This window comes from Macaca mulatta, chromosome 6 (genome assembly GCF_049350105.2).
Source record: "Macaca mulatta isolate MMU2019108-1 chromosome 6, T2T-MMU8v2.0, whole genome shotgun sequence".
In the NCBI taxonomy this organism is placed as follows: Eukaryota; Metazoa; Chordata; class Mammalia; order Primates; family Cercopithecidae; genus Macaca; species Macaca mulatta.
Window position 1 is genome coordinate 159,714,708 of NC_133411.1, and position 22,493 is coordinate 159,737,200.

Here is a 22,493-nt window from a genome sequence, read left to right on the forward strand (position 1 = left end):
TTCATTGACCATTTTTATTTCTACTATGAGAACTGCTGTTCATATCCTTTGCCTGTTTTCCTAGTAAGTCTTTTTCTTATTGACTTACAAGTGTTCCTCATTTTTAAGTATTCATCCTTAGCCTGTTATATAAGACCCAACTATTTTTCTTAGTTTGTCATTTTTATCTTTTAGTTTTATCCACGATGTCTTAACATGAATGTTTGTTTTTCATGAAGATCATTAATATTTTGATTCCAAGAAAGTACCAGATTTAAAAAAGCTATTTTATTAAGTCCAAGAAAACTAAATATTATCCAATCTCGGATAAAACACCAAGGTCTATAAATGTGAAAATATGGGAACACAGAAGAGTTATTAGCTCCTATCGCCCCAACAGGTTACAGAAATAATAATCTATGGGCAATTATAGCACTGTCAATTGCACAAAATTTCATGTTGAAGTCCACCTCACTCACCTACAGATTTGTCTGCCATGCCCACATCTCTAGACGTCCAGCGACAAAATCCGCATGCCAGGTAATAGGCTTTCTTCATGGTGGTCTTGGCTGGGTCATCTGGAAGCTGTGTGGAGATGCTTGTGGCCCGGGTAGAGAGGGTGTGCATGCAGCCAGGACAGTCAAAGCAATTGGCACATCTGTGACATGACAAACACAACCATTCATTCATTTAACCAATATTTATCAAGCACCTACTATGTGCCAGACATTGTTCCAGGTGTTAGGAATTCAAGAGAGAATAAATATAAGGACAAGTACCTCTCAAGAAAAAACAGTAACACTCTGCAGGTCTCTTACCAACTTTGTTTTAATAGTTCAAAAGTACTATATGTTCATCACTTTTAAAAAATATGCAGTTATTGCCAAAGTAAGAAATGGAGCCCAACCTAATCCTACTCCACAGAGAGAACCATTGTTAACAGATGGAGTTTACGATTCCAGACTCTTTTTATGCTTATATTGATCACAAAAATTTCTGAGGAAAGGAGAAATGTCACAGCTTGTAACTTTAGAGATGACAGACCAATTGTGCCATAGAAAATTTAGAGTCAACAATACAAGAAGCTGTGAAACTGGATTTGGAAAATAACTGACTGCTGTGCCAGAGAGCTGAAACAGAAAGCAAACAATGCTGTCAAACTGGAATGGTTCAGAAGCAGCACATTTTCAGGGCTTTCTGTTCTCTCCTTAAATGCTACTCTTCCTAGTGCTCAGCCAACATTTCTCCTTTAGGAGGTCCCTATGTCTTCTTGCTTTTAACTCTCCTACCACCACAGATTATCGAGATTTCACCTGTAGTCCTGTACTTGCCTTGAAGTTCTGTTCTATAATATAACTTGCATTATCTGTTATAGTCTGCCATCTGGATACTATTAAAAGAAGATAGTAATAGTACTCATCTTACAAGAAAGCGTTAGGATCAAATGATAAAAATTAATTTGTGGAAAGCACATAAAACAGTATCTGGTTATCAGGGGTTACTTCTCAGGGCAGGAAAGACAAACAATAGTGGTTCACATCCATCAGGGTATGGGGGTGTGACTAATAGCAAAAGGACTTTCACTTCAAGCTAAAAACTAAACACCATCCTGTAGCAATGAGCACGCCTAGCAGCCATACCTTGGTTCCTAAGACTATTCTCCAATAAAGTGAACTAAGGCTCCTTGGAGAAACAACTGTTAAGACTGACACAGAAAATATACAAAATGAAGTCAGGCACAGCAGCTCACACTTGTAATCCTAGCACTTTGGGAAACCAAGACAGGTGAAGTGCTTGAGCCCAGGAGTTGGAGACCAGCCTGGGCAACATGGCAAAAGCCTGTCTCTCCAAAAAATACAAAAATTATCCAGGTGTGGTAGCACGTGCCTGTAGTCTCAGCTACTCAGGAGGCTGAGGTGGAAGCACTACTTGAGCCCGGGAGGTTGAGGCTGCAGTGAGCCAAGACTGCACCACTGCACTTCAGCCTAGGCGCCAAAGTGAGACTCAGTCTCAAAAACACACACACACACACACACACACACACACACACACACACACAAAAAAAAAAAAAACATACACACAAGATAAGTCTGGAGTATCTTGTAGTACTGGTAAGAAAATGATCGAAGTAATGAACAGAGAACTCTCTCCTGCCCCTAATGATGGGGGTATGTCAAAGGGATCTAGGAGTCAACTGTAAGAGCTCCCAATGGCGAAAGCTGAAATAATTTGAACAAAATAAATAAATAAATAAAGTAGTATTGGATTACACCCCAAAGTGTAAAATAAATATTCATGATCCCACTGTCCTATAAGTAAGTGATTTAAAAAATAAATGGGGGGAGAAGACACAGATAGATCTTCCATGCAAAAGAATTACAAATCCCAATAATTTATGCAGATAGTCCTTAAGGACAGGGGAGCATAATTCCCTAGTCTTTAAGTATAGGCTGTGACAGTGATTTTCCTTCCAAAGAGGAGAGTACAAAAAAGAAGGAAGAGCAGTAACTTTACAGTGCAGAAACCTGACAAACACTAGCTCAAGCCAGATAATCAAGGTTAACACCAACAGTGACAAGTCTTAAGTATTTACCCTTGACACGATGTAATGGAAGATGGCACTTTATCTCTGTGGCTCTCCTCCCCAAAATACATTCCCCTAGTCTGATGAGAAAAAAACATCATGCAAATCCTAAAGGAATGACACTCTATCAAATGCCTCACGAGTAGTCCTCAATACTTTTGAGGTCATCAAAACCAAGGAAATTTTAAGAAACTACCACACCCAAGCAGAGCCTAGGGAGATATGACTATTAAATATAATGTGATATCCTGAAAAGAATCCTGGGAAAAAAGGAGACTAGGGAAAAACTACGGAAATCTGAATAAAATGTAGTTTATTGGTTCATTAATTGTAACAAATATACCACACGAATGTAAAATGTTAACAATAGGGGAGACTGGATGTGAGGTAAATGGGGACTCTCCGTACTATCTTCACCATAATTCTGAAGTATAAAACTGTTCTAAAGTAGAAAATCTATTTCAAAAATCAAAAGACATTTAATCTTTGCCAATGGTGATGCTTAAAAATGAAAAAGAGCTGGTTAAAAAAGTTAATTTCATGTGTCGTTTTTTTGAGACAAAGACTTGCTGTGTTGCCCAGGCTGGAGTGCAGTGGTGTGATCGTGGCTCACCGCAACGTCTGCCTCCCAGGTTCAAGCAATTCTCCTGCCTCAGCCTCCCAAGTAGCTGGGACTACAGGTGCGTGCCACCACGCCCAGCTAATTTTTTGTATTTTTAGTAGAGATAGGGTTTCACCATGTTAGTCAGGATGGTATCGATCTACTGACCTCGTGATCCCCGCCTCGGCCTCCCAAAGTGCTGTGTTTACAGGTGTGAGCCACCATGCCTGGCCCATGTGTCTTTTTAACCAGCTATTTTAGAGAACAGTCAAGGAAAACAGGGAAAGAAATATATATATCCAGGTCTTACCTATTCTTTTTTAGTTTGGCTTCAGCTGACGGCATATTTTCTAAACAACTGGGACAATAATGGGAGTCCACCTAGGAGGAAACAAGAAAAAAGAAAGAGGAGAACTCAGTTTAACTTGTGTATATGTCTTGTCAAATAGTGAATTTTAAAATATGTTATACTGTAGCAGAAGGTAGACTGTTCTCAGCTTAGGGTTTATTCTTCAGTCACCTGTTTTTTGTTTTTGTGTGTTTTTTTTTCCTTCTGGATTTAAAAAACCCTTCTATTTTTCTCATCTCTCCTATTCCATCATTGAGATTTTATGTGTTGAAAGTTGTTTATTTAACAATCTACAGTTTCCAATTGAACTCCATAGAATTCTATGATAATCTAATGAAGAGTTTAATAAAACAATTCAATTTGTAAAGTTGTGATAAAATATCCTCCTGTCTAGGCTAGCTTTATATGACTATAAAAACTTGACCATACTTTAATTGTTGAAGGAAATTTTTTTAAAGATTTCTCATTATTGAAGTAATACAGGTTGACTCAAGGAAAGCATAAATATTTACATAGTCAGCTACAGCCAACCAATTAGAGATTCTTAAACAAATTAATGGGACAGTCTTATTGTACTTAAAAAAACTGGGAGTCAAAAAATTAAGTTCATTTTACTTTTTCAAAGTCTGAATAATTATTTTCTTTAATGTAGGTCCTATTTGACAATTACAGAACTCTAGTCACCTGCAAATGAAGAGACAATCACTGGAACATAAATACTATGACAGAAACTGACTTTTTTCATCATTTGCTATAAACAGGTCAATTTGACAAGATTAATAAAGTTGTTGCTCAAATAATCTCCAGGAACACAAAATACAGTATTGCTAGTACCTGCACTGACTCATCAAAAAAGGCAAAATACAAATCATTCCTTTTTGCCCCCTTTCCATATTCTGCTTGTCTGTTCATGTGCAGCTCCAGACCCAGATTCTCCATTAGAACGTCACGGCCTGCCCCAGCCCTCAGAGCTTCATCTTTCCCTAAACTCTAATGGCCTCCACATCACAGGTACACATCAGGCTGTAAAAGATGCTGTCACAGACTGGATGTCCTAATTGAAGAGACCCTTAGAGACAGATCATGGAGACTGAGCACTCTGTTCACCACAGAAGAATATGATCCAATAAATTCTGGAGGTGGAGCTGGAATAGGGAATCATCAAGGAGATACACACAAGGAAAGTGCTAATGGAGATAAGAAGAAAAATCAATGCCATATTTTTACGATTTTTCTCGTATTATTTTATTGCTTTTCTTGACTATTTCTATTATGAAAAGTATCTTCAATAAAATAAGTTATTAATAACACATTAAATAGCTTACAGTATGTGTTTTCATGTGCACTTATTTTAACAGTCCCGGGATCTTCAGTAAAAAAACACTCTGAGTTAGGCTGTTTAGATTCAAATCCAGGCCCTCCCTCCCACCCCCAAATTACTGGCTGTGTGACTTACAGCAAACACTCTGTATCTGTTTCTCTACCTGTAAAAAAAAATTTTCTTAAAGGTATCCACTTCATTGGTTTGGACAGAAGATTACATAAATCACATGACATATAGCAAGTATCGAACAAGCAGCAACTATTATTACTATCAGCTTTTTCTTCACTAGACTATGGCTTATTAAACAGCGCATGTTATGTCTTACTCGCCTTTTAATCCCTTAAGCCTACTGAATAAACAAGATGTGCCAAGCGCTGCAGAAGTTTTGGGGTTTTGTTATTTGGTGACTTTTTACTGGCCGGGGTCGTCTTCTTTTTGAAAAATCCAACTTCGGACGCCCGCTCATGCCAGGGAAGGACAGATCGTTCTCTAGCTCCATGAATACACTTTCAGCTTCTTACATGACATACTCTATCTTGAGGGCTTTGCACATAACTCACGCCGCCCCAACCTCTCCCCGGCTGCGGGCCTTGGCCTGAGTCAGGAACAGGGCAAGGGCAGTCTGACGAGGGCCCAATTTCTGGACAAAAGAGGAGCAGAACTTCCACGATGGGAGAACCATGAATGAGAACGCCTGCGCCTTCCTCCATCCTCGCAATAAAAGCTGGAAAGGCAGTTTTTCGCCCCTCTAATGAACTGAACTAAGCACCCCCAGACCTTTCTCTGTAGTCCACCCAATTACAAAGCCCCATCGGAGACAGACACGGTCCCTAAGTCAAGTTTGTCCAATCAGAGGCCGCTCTAGAACCAGAAGATCCTCTCAGCCCCACCCGAGGCTGCTCCTCCTTTCCAAGTGACAGATTATAAGCAAATCAAATCGCAGGCAAAGCCGAGTGACGGAAGACATAACCAATCAGTAAGGAAGGAAAATAGCTCCAGCCCGCCGGTGGCAGTGACTAGGAGGAACGCCGCGCCCCCCACCCCCCACACTCGCTATGGGGCGACTCCCTTACCTCGTGAGACACACATTCCAGCGACCGCAGTTCGCTACAATAGCGGCAGAAGTAGAGCTGCGAGAGCGGGGCCCGAACCTTCTTTTCTCCCTGGACTAGATAGAGAACCCGGTCCGACTGCAGCAACGACGCCATCTTGGGGAGGGAGGAGCCGACGACCCTCCCGCCGCATCACGTGACCCGAGAGCCAGCGCCTTCCTAGCTGCCTTCCCTACGTCTTCCTACGTAGACTTTGACGTTAGGCTTCCCACCTCGTCCTGCTCTGCGCCCGTCGAAAACCAGAGCGCGCGTGCGCAGCTGGGATCCCAGTTTTCTCCCCAACCCTGGGCCTGTGCCCCAGCGGTTGTGTGAGCGTCCACTGCTCTTCCTGTCATTAGGTCTGGACTCAGTGAGCTCCTTTTATTCTTTTCTTCCAGAATGGAAGGCAGCTCTTTTGTCTTATTTACTACGGCCTCCCCTGCCCCACTTAACAGGTGAGCATCCAGGAGACAAATGGAAGGTCTCAAAGGGACAGGGCTCCGTGGGGACTGAAAGACAAGAGTCACACCAGCACTGTCTTCTGAGTCTTGCCAATGGCCTTTGGGAACTTTCACATACATTATCTCGCTTGAAACTCAGGCTGTGAGTTCCTCCACGCAGGTTTTGAGTACAGAGTTAGCATTAGGTCTAAGTGTGTATTGTGGACCTTCAATAAGTATGAAAGGAGGGAATGAAATCAATGAATGAACAATGTTGGTAGGCATCTACGTTTTTCTCATGTGTAAACTAAGGCTCAGGTCTGCGTCTTGGGTGAGCAGCGACTATGTGAGACTGGTATTACGTGGGTGGGAAAAGAATATATCAACAGTTTTAGGTTGATACATTCAACCTAAAAGAAATGCAGATGTATTAGAAAAGGTATGGAAATACGTTGAAAAGTTGCAGTGGGCCGACCAGCCAGAGAGGAGCTGACTTCAAGGAAACAAAGACTTGCTGGAGATTTTATCGGATGGTTCTTGGGCTGCAGAGTGCTGTGCAATACCCATAACTCCAAGGTTACAGGGAGCTAACTTGCATGTGTCTGGTGATAGCTGAGTGCAGGACGATTGTGAGTTATTTGCACAGGAGGGCTATGTGTCCTGCACCATGAAGAAAGGCAGACTTAGAGCGCATCTGCTCTTTTTGCTTTCCCTTGGTCCTACTAGCCTGACTCCCTTTCTCTCATTGGGACTCCACAGTATGTAAAATGACCACCTAGAATTGCCTAGCAGAAACTGGAGCCTCTGTTGCCTGCTACCAGGTCTGCGTTTTTATAATTGTAGTAGTGTTGTATTATTTACCTGTCTGACGTTAGAGTTGGTGATTTAGGAGAAAGAGAACTGAATACTATTAGCAAACATTTATTGAGCACTTATTAAATGCAGCACACTGTGTCAAAACTTTACATATATTGTCTAATTCTTACAACTCCAAAAGGCTTGTGGCTATCATTATTTCTATTTTACAGAGCAGGAAACTGAGGCACAGGGAAGTGCAGTGACTCATCTGTAAGGTTTCATAGAGGTAGAACCCTTTTCTGTCTGATTCTAGTGCTTCCAGGCATAACCCCTATGTATACTCTCTGCAGCATATTTTCTAATATAGTGATGTTAATAATGTTTTAATTTAATTTAATGTAACTTAATTTAGGAGAGCTAAGTAATTAAACATGAGGCCAAAGTACGTAAGAAAGTGGCAGTCTTTTATTGCAAATATGCACACACTATTGGGCGAGGTTCTCTGGTCCTCAGGTGTGGGGGGCCAGGGAAGTCGCACCGGCGCTCTTGGGTGATGTTCTCCGGTCCACAAATGCGGGGGCTGAAGAAGTCACACCGGCGCTTACCGGCGGTGGACTTTTATGCCTGGGAGCTGGAAGGGGAGGAGTTTGGGGCGTGTGTGTAGGAGTGGTTTCTTGAATTTCGGTGTCCCCAGCTTGACGTCACTCTGCTCATGCTCAGTTGATTTGGTTCTTTTCCCGGGCATGGGAATTTTTCCCGGGCACGGGAAAATCTGTGATGAAGAACCCGGAAACAACAGGGACTGCTCCATCTTGTTCACCTTCCTCCATCTTGTCCCTTCTCCCTCACCCAAACAAATAATACCTTACATTCATATAGACCTTTTTGACTTATGCAGTGCTAATCTCACAATTTATGTCACGCTTTACCAATTAAGCCTAAAAGTCATTACGTGTTCACCAAGCAATAGCCTGGTACTAATTTAGTTTCATAGGTAGCTTCTGCTCCTAGGAGAAAATATATTACTAGCCAACTGACTTGCAGTTACTTCTTTAGGTTAATGAATTCGTTGGCTTTCTGGCTTATAAACTAGTCTCTACTGAGTTTAAATTCCCTTTTCTGGACTATGCTGTTAAAATGAAGTCCAAGAGGCTGCAGGTACAGAAAGGTTGCAGACTTGAGCTGAATCCACATAAAACAGACACTTTTTATAGAGCACTGATTTTTGAATAATTCAGTGGCCAATTATCTTGTCCGTGCTACATGCCCGGTGCTGGGGAGGGAACTAGCGATAAATGAGATACTTTCTGTCCTCGAAGGCTCAGAGTCTAGGTCCTAGGGCAGTGTTTCTCAAGTGTGGTCCTGGATCACCTACATGAGAATTACTTGAGGGATTTATAAATGTAGATTCAGGGCTCTGCCCAAGACCCAAATTGGAATTTCTGGGGTGGGGTCCAGGAATCTAAATTTCTAACAAGCTCCCAGGTGAATCTCATGCTTACTAAATTGGAAAAGTACTGCTTTTTGATAATCACTTAATTTTGAAGGGGTGGCCTGCCCCTCCACACCTGTGGGCGTTTCTCATTAGGTGGAACGATAGACTTGAGAAAAGAAATGAGACACAGAGACAAAGTATAGAGATAGAAAAAGTAGGCCCGGGGGACCGGCGCTCAGCATACAGAGGACCCACACCAGCACCGGTCTCTGAGTTCCCTTAGTATTTATTGATAATTCTCTTACCATCTTATAAAAAAGGGAAGTGGCAGGATAATAGGATCATCGTAGGGAGAAGGTCAGCAGTAAGACATATGAATAAAGATCTCTGTGACATAAGTAAGTTTAAGGAAAAGTGCTGTGCCTTGATGTGCATATGCAAACATCTTCATAAACCTTTTAGTGCATAAAGAGCAGCATGGCGCTAGCAAGCGCCACCTTTCGCCCTAAGGTGGTTTTCTCCTTTCTCAGTAAACAGAACATACAATCGGGTTTTACACCGAGATGTTTCATTGCTCAGGGACAGGCAGGAGACAGATGCTTTTCTCTATCTCAACTGCCAACAACCGCCAAGAGGCCTTCTTTCCTCTTGTACTGGTCCTCCTCAGCACAGACCCTTCACAGGTGTCAGGCTAGGGGACGATCAGGTTTTTCCCATCCCACGAGGCCATATTTCAGACTATCACATGGGGAGAAACCTTGGACAATACCTAGCTTTCCTAGGCAGAGGTCCCTGCGACCTTTGGCAGTGTACCTGTCCCTGGGTACTTGAGATTAAGAGAATGGTGATGACTTTTAACCAGCAAGCTGCCTTCAGTTACTTGTTTAACAAAGCACACCCTGCACAGCCCAAAATCCTTTAAACCTTGAGTCACCACAGCACATGTCTCTTGCAAGGACAGGGTTGGGGGTAGGGTCACAGATTAACAGCATCTCAAATACAGAACAAAATGGAGTCTCTTATGTCTACTTCTTTCTATATAGAGACAGTAACAGTCTGATCTTTCTTTCTTTTCCCCACAAATTGTCTGTCTTTGGCCTTGGGACTGGGCATGGTGGGCCTTATCTCTGATGCCTTTTGACTATTGATAACACTGCCTGGCAGGATATCAGATGTTCTGTGCCCAGTGTGCTGTGGAATATGGAGTCGCTTGTGGCAGAAAAGTGAAACACCCTACCTATCTCTTGCTATGCCTCTCTCTCTACCTTCAAGGGAACTGGATTCTATTCTTTATAACTCCAGTTCCACAGAACCCTATCTGCCAGACTCTGAAAATTAGACTTGACTTTGGAGATCCGTGTTCCAGTGCCAACTCCAGTTTCCAGGCCCAGGCTCTCCCCTAATCTTTTTATTAATAACTATATAATTAATACATGAATACATTCTTGGGATTCCTCTGTCAAACATGGAAGTGCGGAAGAGTTAACAGTCTATGGAGTAACCTTTCACCAGTGTAGGGTGTGAGCCTGTGAATAAATGTCTGCGTCTTCTTTTTTTCAGGCCCACTCTCCATGGTTCCTTAAAGGGTTCTAGCAGGATCGAGTCCTAGTTATGCACAATGGTGACCAGCTTGATAATGTAGCCTTGTGTTGCTTTTTCACTCTTCCCAGCCCTGGACTCACGCTCATTCACTTCTCAATGCTGGCTTCCTGCCTGCAGGCTCTCATTTTGAGCTCTGCTTTCTAGGGGGAGCTCAGGCTAATACAGAGACACTAAAGTTGAACTGGCAGGTCAAAGGATAACCGCATTTAGTAAATACTGGCAATGAGCCCTTGTGAAATGCTAGGCCAATTTACACTGTCACTGTAAGTGTATGAGATATCGATTTCCCACTGTTTTGCCTACCTGGAATATTATCAAATTTCCAGTGGATAGTTTTGGCACTTTCTAGCTATGTGATCTTTTAAAAGCCATTAACACCTCAGAGTCTTGTTTCAAGACACATAGATTGAGAACAATAATCCCTGCCTTGGTGAAAATAAAAAATCATCCAGGCTGTGAAAGCATTTTGTAAGCTTTGAAGTACTAAGCACATGGAAGAAATGCTCCCTTAATGTCCCAAATATAAAAAACTGAAAGTGGTTTTCATTTTTATAGAGTCCTTCAGAGTAAATCCACAATAATAATGGAAAAAACTGGGAGTTAGTCAGAATTTGGTCAAATGAGGTCTTGTGAAGGGGACCGAATCTGGGCTCTGACCTCGAAGACTCAGGGTTTTCTATAGCTTAGGAATCCCGGGGAACTGCTTTAACCAATGCTGGCCACCTGCCCTGGCTGCCTTCCCCACTTGGTTTCCTACTTGAAAACTGTATTAATTACAGGGTTTCCTGTGTTGAATCTATCTGCAGGCTAATCTAAAAGTCATCGTAAGTGAACAGAGGGGGAAGAAAAAAGAAGTCCCTGTTTCATAACTATCCATGCTAGCGCCTGTGGGGGCCCTGCCCAGGAAATGTGGTGGCGGCAGGGCTAAAGCTAATTTCCCAAGTGTAAACATGGCAAAAGGCTGCTGGCCTGCCTTTATTCTGGGAAATCTTTTGAATTGTTTTTGCTTTTGAATTGAACTGAACTGTAAATTGTTTTTGTCTTTTGTTTTTTCAAGTGCAAAATTGTTCAGTCTTTTCTTTTTGTTTTTCTTTTTTTTTTTTTTAAGAGACAGAGTCTTGCTCTGTTGCCCAGGCTGGAGTGCAGTGGCTATAAGAGCTTACTGCAACCTGGACCTCCTGGGATCAAGTGATCCTCCACCTTAGCCTCCTGAGTAGCTAGGACTACAGGCACATGCCACCATGCTTAGCTTATTTTTAAATGTTTTGTAGAGGTGGAAGTCTTGCTATGTTGCCCAGGCTGGCCTCTAACTCCTGGGCTCAAGGGATCCTCCGCACTTTGGCATCCCAGAGTGTTGGGATTACAGGTGTGAGCCATTGTGTTTGGCCAAGTTTGGTCTACGATTTTTTTTTTTTTTTTTTTTACAGGGCTCATTTTTTCTCATATACCTGGCACTCCTACAGTAGCTATACCCTTACCCACACCTAGCTGCCCCAGCCAAAAACCTGAGAGCTTCCTTGGTGGCTCCTTCCTTTGATTTTACCACCCGAGTATCTCTAACACATGCCTCTCTATTCCACTCATCTCTTCTGCATGTTTGTCCTGACTCACCTCTGAGCACTCACACCGAACAAAGGGCTACAGCTCTCGGTGAAATGAGGGTGAAATCATGAAACAGTAAAGCCAGAGGTGACCTTAGAGATTAATCCAGTCCCCTTATTTTAAGATCAAAGGAGGTGAAGCTAGGGTTTGAACTCAGGGCTTGGTTCCAAGTTTCCTGCTTTTACTACACTTGGCTGGCGCTTGGTAAAGAAAAAATTATTCAAAGATAGTTGTCAAAGCACAAGAAGAAAGACTTTATTCAGGACCATCGTGATCGGTATAGGGACTACTGCAATGGGGTCTGGCAGTAGGGGAGAGAGATTGGGTTCAACTCCCAATACAGCATGGCCCAGTGGGAATGTATAGCCAAGGAGCAGGGTGGGGGTTGCTGGAAGGAAAATTGCTAAGAGCAAACATCAGGAGTAAGGGGGATTCTGGCTAAACTCACCTAACGGGATTCTTGCTGAGGACAGGCCAGGGTCATCAGACAGCACCTGGGGGATGGTAGAGGATGAGGAACCTAGTCATAGGGGGTTTCTCAGTAAACTGACTTAGCAGAGTTCTTCACTAAAACCACTTTTTTTTTTTTGAGACGGAGTCTCGCTCTGTCACCCAGGCTGGAGTGCCGTGGCACAATCCCAGCTCACTGCAAGCTCCGCCTCCCAGGTTCACGCTATTTTCCTGCCTCAGCCTCCTGAGTAGCTGGGACTACAGGTGCCCGCCACCACAGCCGGCTAACTTTTTTTATTTTTAGTAGAGATGGAGTTTTACCGTGTTAGCCAAGATGGTCTCGATCTCCTGACTTCGTGATCCGCCCACCTTGTGGGATTATAGGCATAAGCCACCATGCCTGGCCCACTAAAACCACTTTTTATGAGGAAGTGCACAGATGGGCCTACAGAAGATTCCGAAGCCTGACTAAAATTTGGCCAAGCAAAGAATGTTTCTCACCCTCCCTCTTGCACAATTCACCACCCAACCCCAAGGCTTGCTTCTAGGAGAGCACCAGTGTATTGCTCACTGAATTGAGCAAAATAGAACTGAAGACTGAATTCCTGCCTAACTCAGTGCCTGGCACAAAGCAAACTCTCAGTTAGTATTTGTTGAGTGGATGAATACTATTTTAAACCGTCTGGAACTTGCTGCCATATGGAAGCTGGCAACTAAAAAAAAAATTTTTTTTCTTTTTCACCTTTAAGCAGTTCCTTCTTTTAGAAGGCAGAACAAGAACTGGGGGGAGAAAGGAAGATTGCAATTTTGAATTGTGTGGTCAGGGTAACCCTCTTGAAAAGGTAAGGTTTGAGCAAAGATTTGAAGGAGGTAGAGCGAGAGCCCAGTGGCTATCTGGGGAAAGAGCCTTCTCTAAGGTCTCTAAGGTGTGTGTGAGGAGCAGCAAGACCTGTGTCACTGTTAGAGAGTGAGCAAGGGGGGGGGGGTTTAGGGGATGATGTCCCAGAGTTAACGGGGGCTGGGGGTGCACTCATGTAGGATCTCAAAGGGCGTTTAAAGGATGTTGAATTTTTCTCTGAAGGGAATGTGGAACCATTGCAGGATTTCGAGCACAGCAGTGATGTGATCTAATCTACACTTTACAGGGGTCATTCCTGACATCATTTTGGAAATGGACTGTAGAGAGACAAGGATAGAATCAGGGCTCAGTTAGCAAACTGCAATAGTGATCCAAGCAAAAGAAGATAGTGCCATGGACCAGGGATTCTGGCTGTATTTTGAAGATAAAGCCTATGGGATTTCCTCATGCCCATAGACTGCCATATGGGAGGGGACGGCTTGAAGTTAGGCAATGGGGAGGCCCTGGTTGGGCCAGGGGACAGTTTGTTTCTCAGTTTGACCAAATTCAGCCACTGGGGGTTTATTTCCTCAGAAATGACCAAGACTATTTCTTCTCCCTGAGGTCAAGATAAAAACATCCAGGAAAGGACTAGACACTTTTATATTTAAGAAAAGGAAATGAAGCTAACTTGTTCAGTCTCTTATTTTGTTTCAACCCACAAAGCATAGTGATGACAACACAGGAAGGCATATTTCACAAGAGGCCAGAGAAATAGCCAGTCAGTCAGTTGCTAAACACATTAATCAGACCTTCAGTATTCCAGCTCATGCTGAGGTGACGCTGGTGTGGGAGAGCCCAGCCTGTTTGGAATGGGACCAAAGGCTCTCCACAGTAGCTTCTCCCCTTGCTGTGAAGGTAAAATGCGTTAATACAAGTAAAGTGGGTAGAGGGCAGCACACTATCAGTGCTGTCAGTGCTATCAGTGCTATGTAAGTATTGGTTATTAGGCCATGGAGTATGGCTCAATCCCCTCATTAACAAGTGAGAAAACAGGTTTGGAGAGAGGAATTCATTTGTCTAAAGTTACATGGGCTTTCCAGCTTTACTTCTGAGCAGCACTAAGTTGGCTTCTTAAAAAAATTGTTTTGAACAATTGGAATTTCCAGTGTTGCCCCTCTTACAATTTATTCCTGGGAAGTTCTTTTAGACTTTCAGCTGTCTCATCTGAGAGCCTTCCTGTCCTCACAGGGAAGTTTAATGGGATATTTTGTTACTCTTGAGCACTGGTGGAAGTGAGCCTCCAAGTTGGCCATCAGCGGCTACTTCCCTCTGGTGTTTCTACCCTTGTCTACCAGGGTTGGTCTGTGTGACCGACAGCATATGACAGAAGTGATGGGATGACACTTCCGAGACTAGATTATAAAAGACTGTGTCTTCTGTGTTGGATCCTCTCTTGCTGGAGTTCTCTCTCTCTGACACACACACACACACACACACACACACACCCCCTTTCTCTTGTATCATTTGTTTGGGAGAAGCAAGCTTCCATTTTGTGAGCAACCCCATAGCATGGCCTGTGTGGCAGGAAACTGAAGCCTCTGGCCCACAGCTGGTGAGGACTGAGGCCCGCCAGCAACCAGCGAGTGAGCTCAGAGGTAGATTCTCCAGCTCCACTTGAGTATAGAGATGATTACAGACCCAGATGACAGCCTGACTGCAAACCTGTGAGAGACCCTGAGCTAGAACCACCCAGGTTAGCAACTCCTGGACTCTGACCCTCAGAAACTGTAAGATAATAAATGTTTATTTTAAGCTGCTAAGTGTGGGGATACTTTGTTCTTTCCTTACCACCACCATAACAGTTAACCTCTGCCACACTGTATACTTCTCTTTCCATCTCTGCCCGCTCCACTGTCCTAGTCATGGCCTCATGCCCTCCCCACATGTCCCCATAACCAACTGTCTTCTCTGAGGTCAAACCCAGAAATCATCAAACCAGCTGAATCAGTCACAGTACCAACAGGAAACAGATGGTGGGCTAAAATGGATAATCTGAAGAAAGTTTAATATAGAAATTAAACTTTTAATTTCTAAAAAGTTTAACATATAAAAGGTTAATATAGAAATTAAACTATTTGCGAAATTGTGGGTGGGGTGGAGAGCAATGAAAAGGAAGGAATACTGCAGTTCACAGGGTTAGTAAAGGTGGGTGCTGTTTATGGCCTGAGGCCTGAAGAGGCAAGCAAGGGTGGGAGCAGTTACTGTACTCTGGAGACAGACAGAGCTATGTGAAGAGGGTCCGCTGACAGGAATTGGGCCACAGAGCCAGCCTTGCAGCCCCTGGGGTGGGGGTGGGGGTAGAATGCAAAACACCTCAGCTCCTGCTGGTGCTTCCCTCTTAGATGAGCCCACCAGAAAGCTAGACATCAAGGAAATCTATCTTAATTTCCCTCAGAAGCAGATTGTGGGATAAGGGTTTAAGTGCAAGTCATTTATTTGAGAGGTTCAGAGGTTCAGGGTATACCAGTAGGGAATTGAGGAAGTGAAATAAAGAAGAGAAGACAGCTGTTATCATTGTGTTATTATGCCAGCTATCATAGTGGGTGACTGGAGCCTAGTCCCACAGAGAAACTCTGGAAACAATGAAAACACACCTCTCAGAATTATTTCACCAACGGATGAGGGAGTTGGGGTATTTATACCCCCAAAGTCTTGGTTGAGGGCTGCTCCTGGAGAAAAGGGTTAATTCCTGGATACTTTTGGACTGACAGACCAACCTTCTGTGTTTCTGGGAAAAGCCCTCAGACACAAAGATACAGATACTGGCAACTGGAAGTCTGTGAAACGTTGAGGTAGAGAAGGCCTAAGAGATTTGTGCAGGGATTGGCAGTGTCTGCTACCAGGCCCACTGATGGGATACATTCAGATGAACCTCCCATTCACAAGGCAGGATGGAGAACTGTGCAGAGGGTGAATCTGGAAGCAAAAATGAAACTTAAGTGCATGCTTAAAGTTAATAAGTAAAACTTATTAATACTCTTAAATATAGATGCACTGTATAGGTTTCAAAACAATAATTTTTCCCTTTTATTCTCACAATTACTCTACCCTCTCTTGTAACCATGTAGCTAATTGTCTGATTCTGCTTGTGCATTATGCAGTGTGCACTGCAATTCTGATTGTGCCTGTGCATTTCACTGTGCCTTACCTAGGTCAGGAGTTGGAATTACTCAATGAGCAGAAAAAGAGGCACAGAGAGGCCCTAACTCAATAAGATGCAAGATATTTAGAATCAGTTCTTTTACTTGCTGTTGGGTAATCTTAGAAAAGTTAACATATCCTCTTTGGGCTTCTGTTTTCTGATGTGTAAAATAGGGATTGATAACATTTTCACCCTAGAACTGTTTTAAGGACTAAGTAATATAATGCATATAAAATCTTTGCTATACAATAAGTGCTAAATAAGTGTTTCATTCAAGTAAATACTCTTTTTTGAAAAATATAGGCAAATGCATATAAATATTTAAGACCAAAGTTTACTTCAAAAATTAGACTGACTGAACAGAGATATCTTCTGGTAATAGCCATTCTATTATCTCTAGCTACATGACTGTGTAATAATTGAACACTTTGGAATTAAGCCATGAGAATTGATTCAAATATTTATAACCACACTAATGAGACCATATGACTATCACTCCACTTCAAAGCTATAAAACGGAACGCTTCCATTTCCTCTTCCTTCTCCCTGTCTGCTTAGCACTTTGTTTTATCTCAAATTCCACATGTTCGAGAAATTTCATCATTTCACCATCCTTCCTTGTCATTAATTCAATGAAGTCTTTCAGCCACAATACAAATTAAAATAAAAATTCCTGCCTCTTATTTTGAGGCTAGAAAGTTACTTCTTTTGAGTTAGCAAGCAAGTGGAGCTTCCCCCAAAGAGTAAGAAGGCATTTTGAAAGAACTTTGGAAATTTTTTCAGGAAGAAAGGGGAAGAGAGGGAGACTAGTAATATCAGGAGTCCTGGTGCTTATTGCCTGACTTTTGGGAAGACCCGAGCTGTTTATGGGCCTGTAAGTGAGGATCTAATGTCGGAGCCAGCACAGATTCATCAGTGAAACAAAATAGATCACCCCCACACAGGTATGCTTTTAATTAAAAACTGTAGTAATCTTAAGATCCTTGAGCCTTAGTTTTAAAAAATTTTGGAGGTGCAAGTGACTTCAGAGAACATTTCACTCAACTATCTTCTTTTCACTTCTGGAACCTGAAGATAGAGAAAGGAGAAGGGACTTCCTCAGGATCACATAGCAAACTAGTGACACAGCCAGGACTAGAAGTCATGGTTTAGTACTGTTTAGTGCCAGTTTAGTACCTTTACCTTGTGCCAGTGACACACTCCCTGCCCCCATCCCCCAGTCTTCCACTCTGTCAATGAAAACCTTCTGCGATCTCTCTCTGCTCCCATGCCTCTCGTGTTAGGGAACGCATGACATCCCAAGAAGGCCTATTCTGTCCATTTTCAGACAGCTCTTTAAAAAATTCTTTCTTTGAGTGAGCTGAGATTTGCTTCTCCTCAGCTGACACTCTCTGATTCTAGGTCGGCTCCCTCTGCCCCAGGCATACTTCAGAGGTTTGCTCTGATTCCGCACTGCCTATATGAGTCCTCCCATCTCTAGACTAAACATCCTATTGTCTTACAATTCTATTCTGTTTTTGGCTGCAGTGATCTATGATTGTGCCACTGCACTCAAGCCTGGGTAACAGAGCAAGACCTTGCCTCTTAAAAAACAAATCAGTGAACTTTAAGCAAAGCAGATTATCCTCCATAATGTCAGTGGACCTCATGCAATCAATTGAAAGCCTTAAGAAAAAGATAGACCTTCCCTAGGAAAAGGGAATTCTGCCAGCAAACTGCTTTCCGACTCAGGAGGCAACATCAAGTCTTCCCTAGGTTTCTAACCTGCTGGGCTACCCTGCAGATTTTAGACTTGCTAGCCTTTACAATCATGTAAGCCACTTCCTTAAGAATCAATCTCTCTTTCTTGTTCTCTCCCTCTCTCTCTCTCTCTACACACACACACACACACACACACACACACACAATTGGTTCTGTTTCTCTGGAGAACTCTGTGAGTTAATACAATAGTTTTTCAAGCATACAACTTTGCCTTCGGCACAATTTCAGAACTGGAAAGAGAAGTCTAGGTTGACCTCTTGTCATCCTATCATTCATTTATTCATTCATTCAACTAGTAGAGCGCTTATTCTGCACCTAGGTGCAGGTGATTGAAAGGAAAATATTGTAACCAGAAATTTGAACATAGGGAGGACTTTGATAAAACCAGAACCCACTCAAAATTATTAGTGCAGAGTGGCAAAGAGTTTAGGCTCAGTAGTCAAGCTGTCCTGGGTTCATAGTCTGGCTCTAACAATTGTCAGTTGGTGGCCTTGGCAAGTCACTCAATCTCCCTGAGCCTCAGTTTCCGCATCTGTAAAAGGGAGAATTTGGATTACATTGTTTTAAATTTTCCCTTTAGTTTTGGACATGCAGTGTTTCACTTTAGTGAAAATTCAGGAAGGAAAGAATTGTATGTAGTGTGAAGGCTCTACTCTAGGGCCTAGGGAAAAGTCTGATATATGATCATGCCATGCATATATACTATCTATTCAAATAGGTAATATTTACTAGGCACATGCTTTTTCACAGTAATGATTTCACTTCACCACTCCCGGCTAATTTTTTGTATTTTTAAATAGAGTCAGGGTTTCACTATGTTGGCCCTGCTGGTCTTGAACTCCTGGCCTCAAATGATCTGCTGGCTTCAGCCTCCCAAAGGGCTGGGATTACAGGTGTGAGCCACGGTGCTGACCCCTTTTGCATTTCTTTAAGTGGTAAAATAAAACATGTACATTAATATATTCCAAAGGTTTATCAACTCTCAAACATATAAAAATAAGAGGCAAAGGTGTGCAAACGGTGTACAATACCATGCTTGGTGACCAATGTTTTTGTATTCTATCTTGCTTAGAATTTATCCAAGCAGCTAAGATTATTCACCAGTTTACTTAATTTAGTATCAATCTAAATTCTCAGTTAATTAAAGACCTTGGAAATTACGTTTAAGTTGATATATTACAGAGTAACATAATCATTAATGATATAAACTATTTAGGAAATTCAGATTAGCTACAATCTCCACGATAAAACACTCTCCATCACTCTCTCATCATCTTGCTTTATGTTCTTCATGGTTTCACAAACTGGTATCATCTTGCTTATTTATTTGCCTATTTATTTTTTGTGAATATTTTCCCAGTAGATGTAAGCACAATAAATAAAGATAATTTGTCTTCCTTAGTGCCTAGAACGTGTAGGAGATATTCAATAAATAGCTTTGAATGAAGGAATACAGTAAGTCCTCACTCAGCCTCCTCAATAGGCTTGGACACTTTGATTTTAAGTGAAATTATATATAAGGAAATCAATTTTACCATAGACAAACGGACAGAAAGAAGAGTTAAGTTCCTACAGCATATTTCTGATAACAAAAATACCACCAAACTTCTAAATAAAGACTAACACACTTTCAATATGGAACACTGAAATAATTGTGAGTCATACATATGTTTAGTAAAGATTAGTAAAAACAAGGAAGAGAATTATTTACCCGCTTATTCCAGTTTAGAGTTCGGATGGCCAGAGCCTATCCCGGCAGTTCAGGGCTCAAGGCAGTAACCAGTCCTGGACAGGATGCCATCCCATCGCAGAGCACACTCACACACACCCACAGTCATTCACGCTGGGGCTACACACCAGTTTTCCTAACATGCACATCTGCGGGATGTGGGAGGAAACCGACCGGGGTACCTGGGGAAAATCCACGAAGACATGAGGAGGACATGCAAACTCCACACAGTTAGCAGGGAAACAATTTTTTTTCCTCATCAACGTTATAACAGAAGGATGTTATTCAGGGGTCTGCTGTACATGAATAAAATCTTTACTGATTATAATTGTACCAGATGTGAGGAATAGGTCTCATTTTATTATTTTGTGGAGCTTGGGTGGGCTACTGGGTGTCAGACTCAAAATTTTGGTTTTCTGATTTCTAATACAATAGATCATATTATTCCCCACAACAAAATAAATACATCTATACAAGTCAAAAATGAAAAGAAAAAGTCTTGTGTAGATATAATTCCTAGAGAGGGTATTTGCTATGGATTGCATCCTAATGGGGGCCTCAAAAGGCAGTGTTGTTTTTTTTTTTTTTTTCTGGAGACAGAATCTCACTCTGTTGCCCAGGCTGTAGTGCAGTGGGGCAGTTCGGCTCACTGCCGCGTCTGCTTCCAGGGTTCAAGCGATTCTCCTGCCTCAGCCTCTCCAGTAGCTGGGATTACAGGGGCCCACCACCACACCTGGCTAATTACTGTATTTTTATTAGATACAGGGTTTCACCATGTTGGCCAGGCTGGTCTCGAACTGCTGACCTCAGGTGATCCACCCGCCTCAGCCTCCCAAAGTACTGAGATTACAGGCATGAGCCACCACCCCTGGCCAAGGCCGTGTTTTGATGGCAGCCAATGTCATTAGACTACAACTTCTAATGTACAAGTTCCCCCCACAGTATCAGGGGCTCTCTAGCAGAGTATTACTTATTTCTTTCAGGTCCTGATGGTTTTCTCTTTGGAGTGGTTGTAACAGAGGGCCAAAGAAGTTGTGAGTTGTTTTCTGGCTTTTGCTGTAACAAAAGGTTGTTGAAATTGGCTATTTCCCCTCCTCATACATCCAGCACAGCATCCATTATTCTTCCCTTCAGTGCTCTCTTAGCAAAATCAGTCCAGCTGAGGCAGCAGACTTAACATGGTATGCTCCCGTGGGGATTCAAACTTTATTTCTGGCTTGCTTTTAGGGTCCCAGGGCAAGTCGATATTAAAGAGATACTAATAAACTGCTAAATGGAAAGCGAGACTAGGCCTCAGCTGGCTCCAGTCCTGAGCTTCTGCCTTGTCCCAGAGGGTAGCCAATGTTCACAGCAGGGTACATGGAGTTACCAGTTGTCCACCCAAGGGAACTCTCATCCCCTTCACTAACCAGGGAAAATGTTGTATTAAGATTGTCCTCCTGTTGCAGTGAGCTGAGATTGTGCCACCGCACTCTAGCCTGGGTGACAGAGCGAGACTCCTCTGCGGGCAGAAAGAAAAAAAAAGATTGTCCTCCTTCAACTCTTTTTTTACTATTAAATGAGAGTTTTGTATTAAACTATTCAGAATTTGGTTGTCCTTGTTTTTAGGTTCCCACACTATCTCTTTTGAATAAAACATGTTGTTGGGACAGCCCTTAGGGTTTTTGTCAAATCATTTCTCCTGTGAATCCCCTTCATCCTCACTGTCCTTCACTTAAGAAACTAGCATCTGATAATGATGATTTAGAGGTCATTTCTGCTGACCTCATCCCTGAATCAGAGGGAACAGCAAGGAGTAAGTTCTAAGTTTGGGGCCCACACCATATCAAATTTAGGCCTGGGGAAGGGAGTATGGCTCTTTCCAAACCCTCCAAAACACTACTGGGCTCCAAGACTGCTCTAAGTCTCACTGATAGTCAAGGCTTGTGCTCCCTTTTTCAGAAGAGTAAGATTAAAGAAAACTACTGTGAATTAAAAAGTGTGGGTACCAAGATGGGACGGGAGTCCCCTCTCACTCTGTGGATGACATGGAGGGGGCAGAAGATTGCAGAATTGGCATTGTCCTGCATGGAAGCTGGGCCACCCACAGTGGCGTGGGAAGCCTCTCAGATGCTGGATTCTAATGGGCTCTTGATCACCTTGGATTGGGCTATTTCATTGTTATCACAAAATAAACAGGACGCTCAAAGTAATGTTATGGCAGAGAACCAACCAGCTTCACACTGGTCCTCTAAACCAATACTCACAACAGGGCTGGGAGACAGGTGTTACCTTTCCACTTTACAGAGAATGAAACAGAGAGGCAAAGTCTTCGAAGGACCCTACACTTCGGACATTGCAAAGCAGGATCTGAGTCCCGGCTCCTCCGTCCAACTAGACTTTCTTTCCTATGTCTAGACTATAGCTGGAAAGGTCCTGGAGGACACATTTTAGGCCAACCCTCTCCGTTTACAATCCAGAGAGCGGAGACCCCGGAGAAGCCAAGTGACTTGTCCGAGGCTACGCGGCGAGTGTGTGGCAAGGTAGGAGGGGAGACCGAGACGCCCTGGTCTCTCCTTTCTCTCACAGGTTCCTTTTTCCCGGTGCACAGCCCGCAGGGGACGCTGGAGGAGGAGCTGAGCCGGAGTTGCCGTGGCCCCGGGCCGGGGCGTTCCGGGGGCGGTCCCCAGCGGCCGCGCATTCCAGAGCCAGTCGCGCGTCCCGGA

The 22,493-nt window shown here is 43.0% G+C and overlaps 1 protein-coding gene and 1 long non-coding RNA gene across 2 annotated transcripts in view; one reads left to right on the forward strand and one right to left on the reverse strand.

Annotated features, from left to right (window-relative positions):
- Positions 1-6,075, reverse strand: part of DCTN4 (dynactin subunit 4) — a 44,962-nt gene extending 38,887 nt beyond the window's left edge. The window contains 3 exon segments of the mRNA NM_001260767.1: positions 459-637; positions 3,475-3,545; positions 5,911-6,075. Coding sequence (NP_001247696.1) covers positions 459-637; positions 3,475-3,545; positions 5,911-6,045 — 385 coding nt within the window. The 5' untranslated portion in view covers positions 6,046-6,075.
- A 142-nt stretch (positions 6,076-6,217) lies between these two features.
- On the forward strand, positions 6,218-21,515 carry LOC144329584 (uncharacterized). Its single transcript, XR_013394953.1, has 3 exons — positions 6,218-6,383; positions 20,772-20,822; positions 21,237-21,515. It is a non-coding gene; the product is annotated as an uncharacterized LOC144329584 (long non-coding RNA).
- Positions 21,516-22,493: the final 978 nt, after the last annotated feature.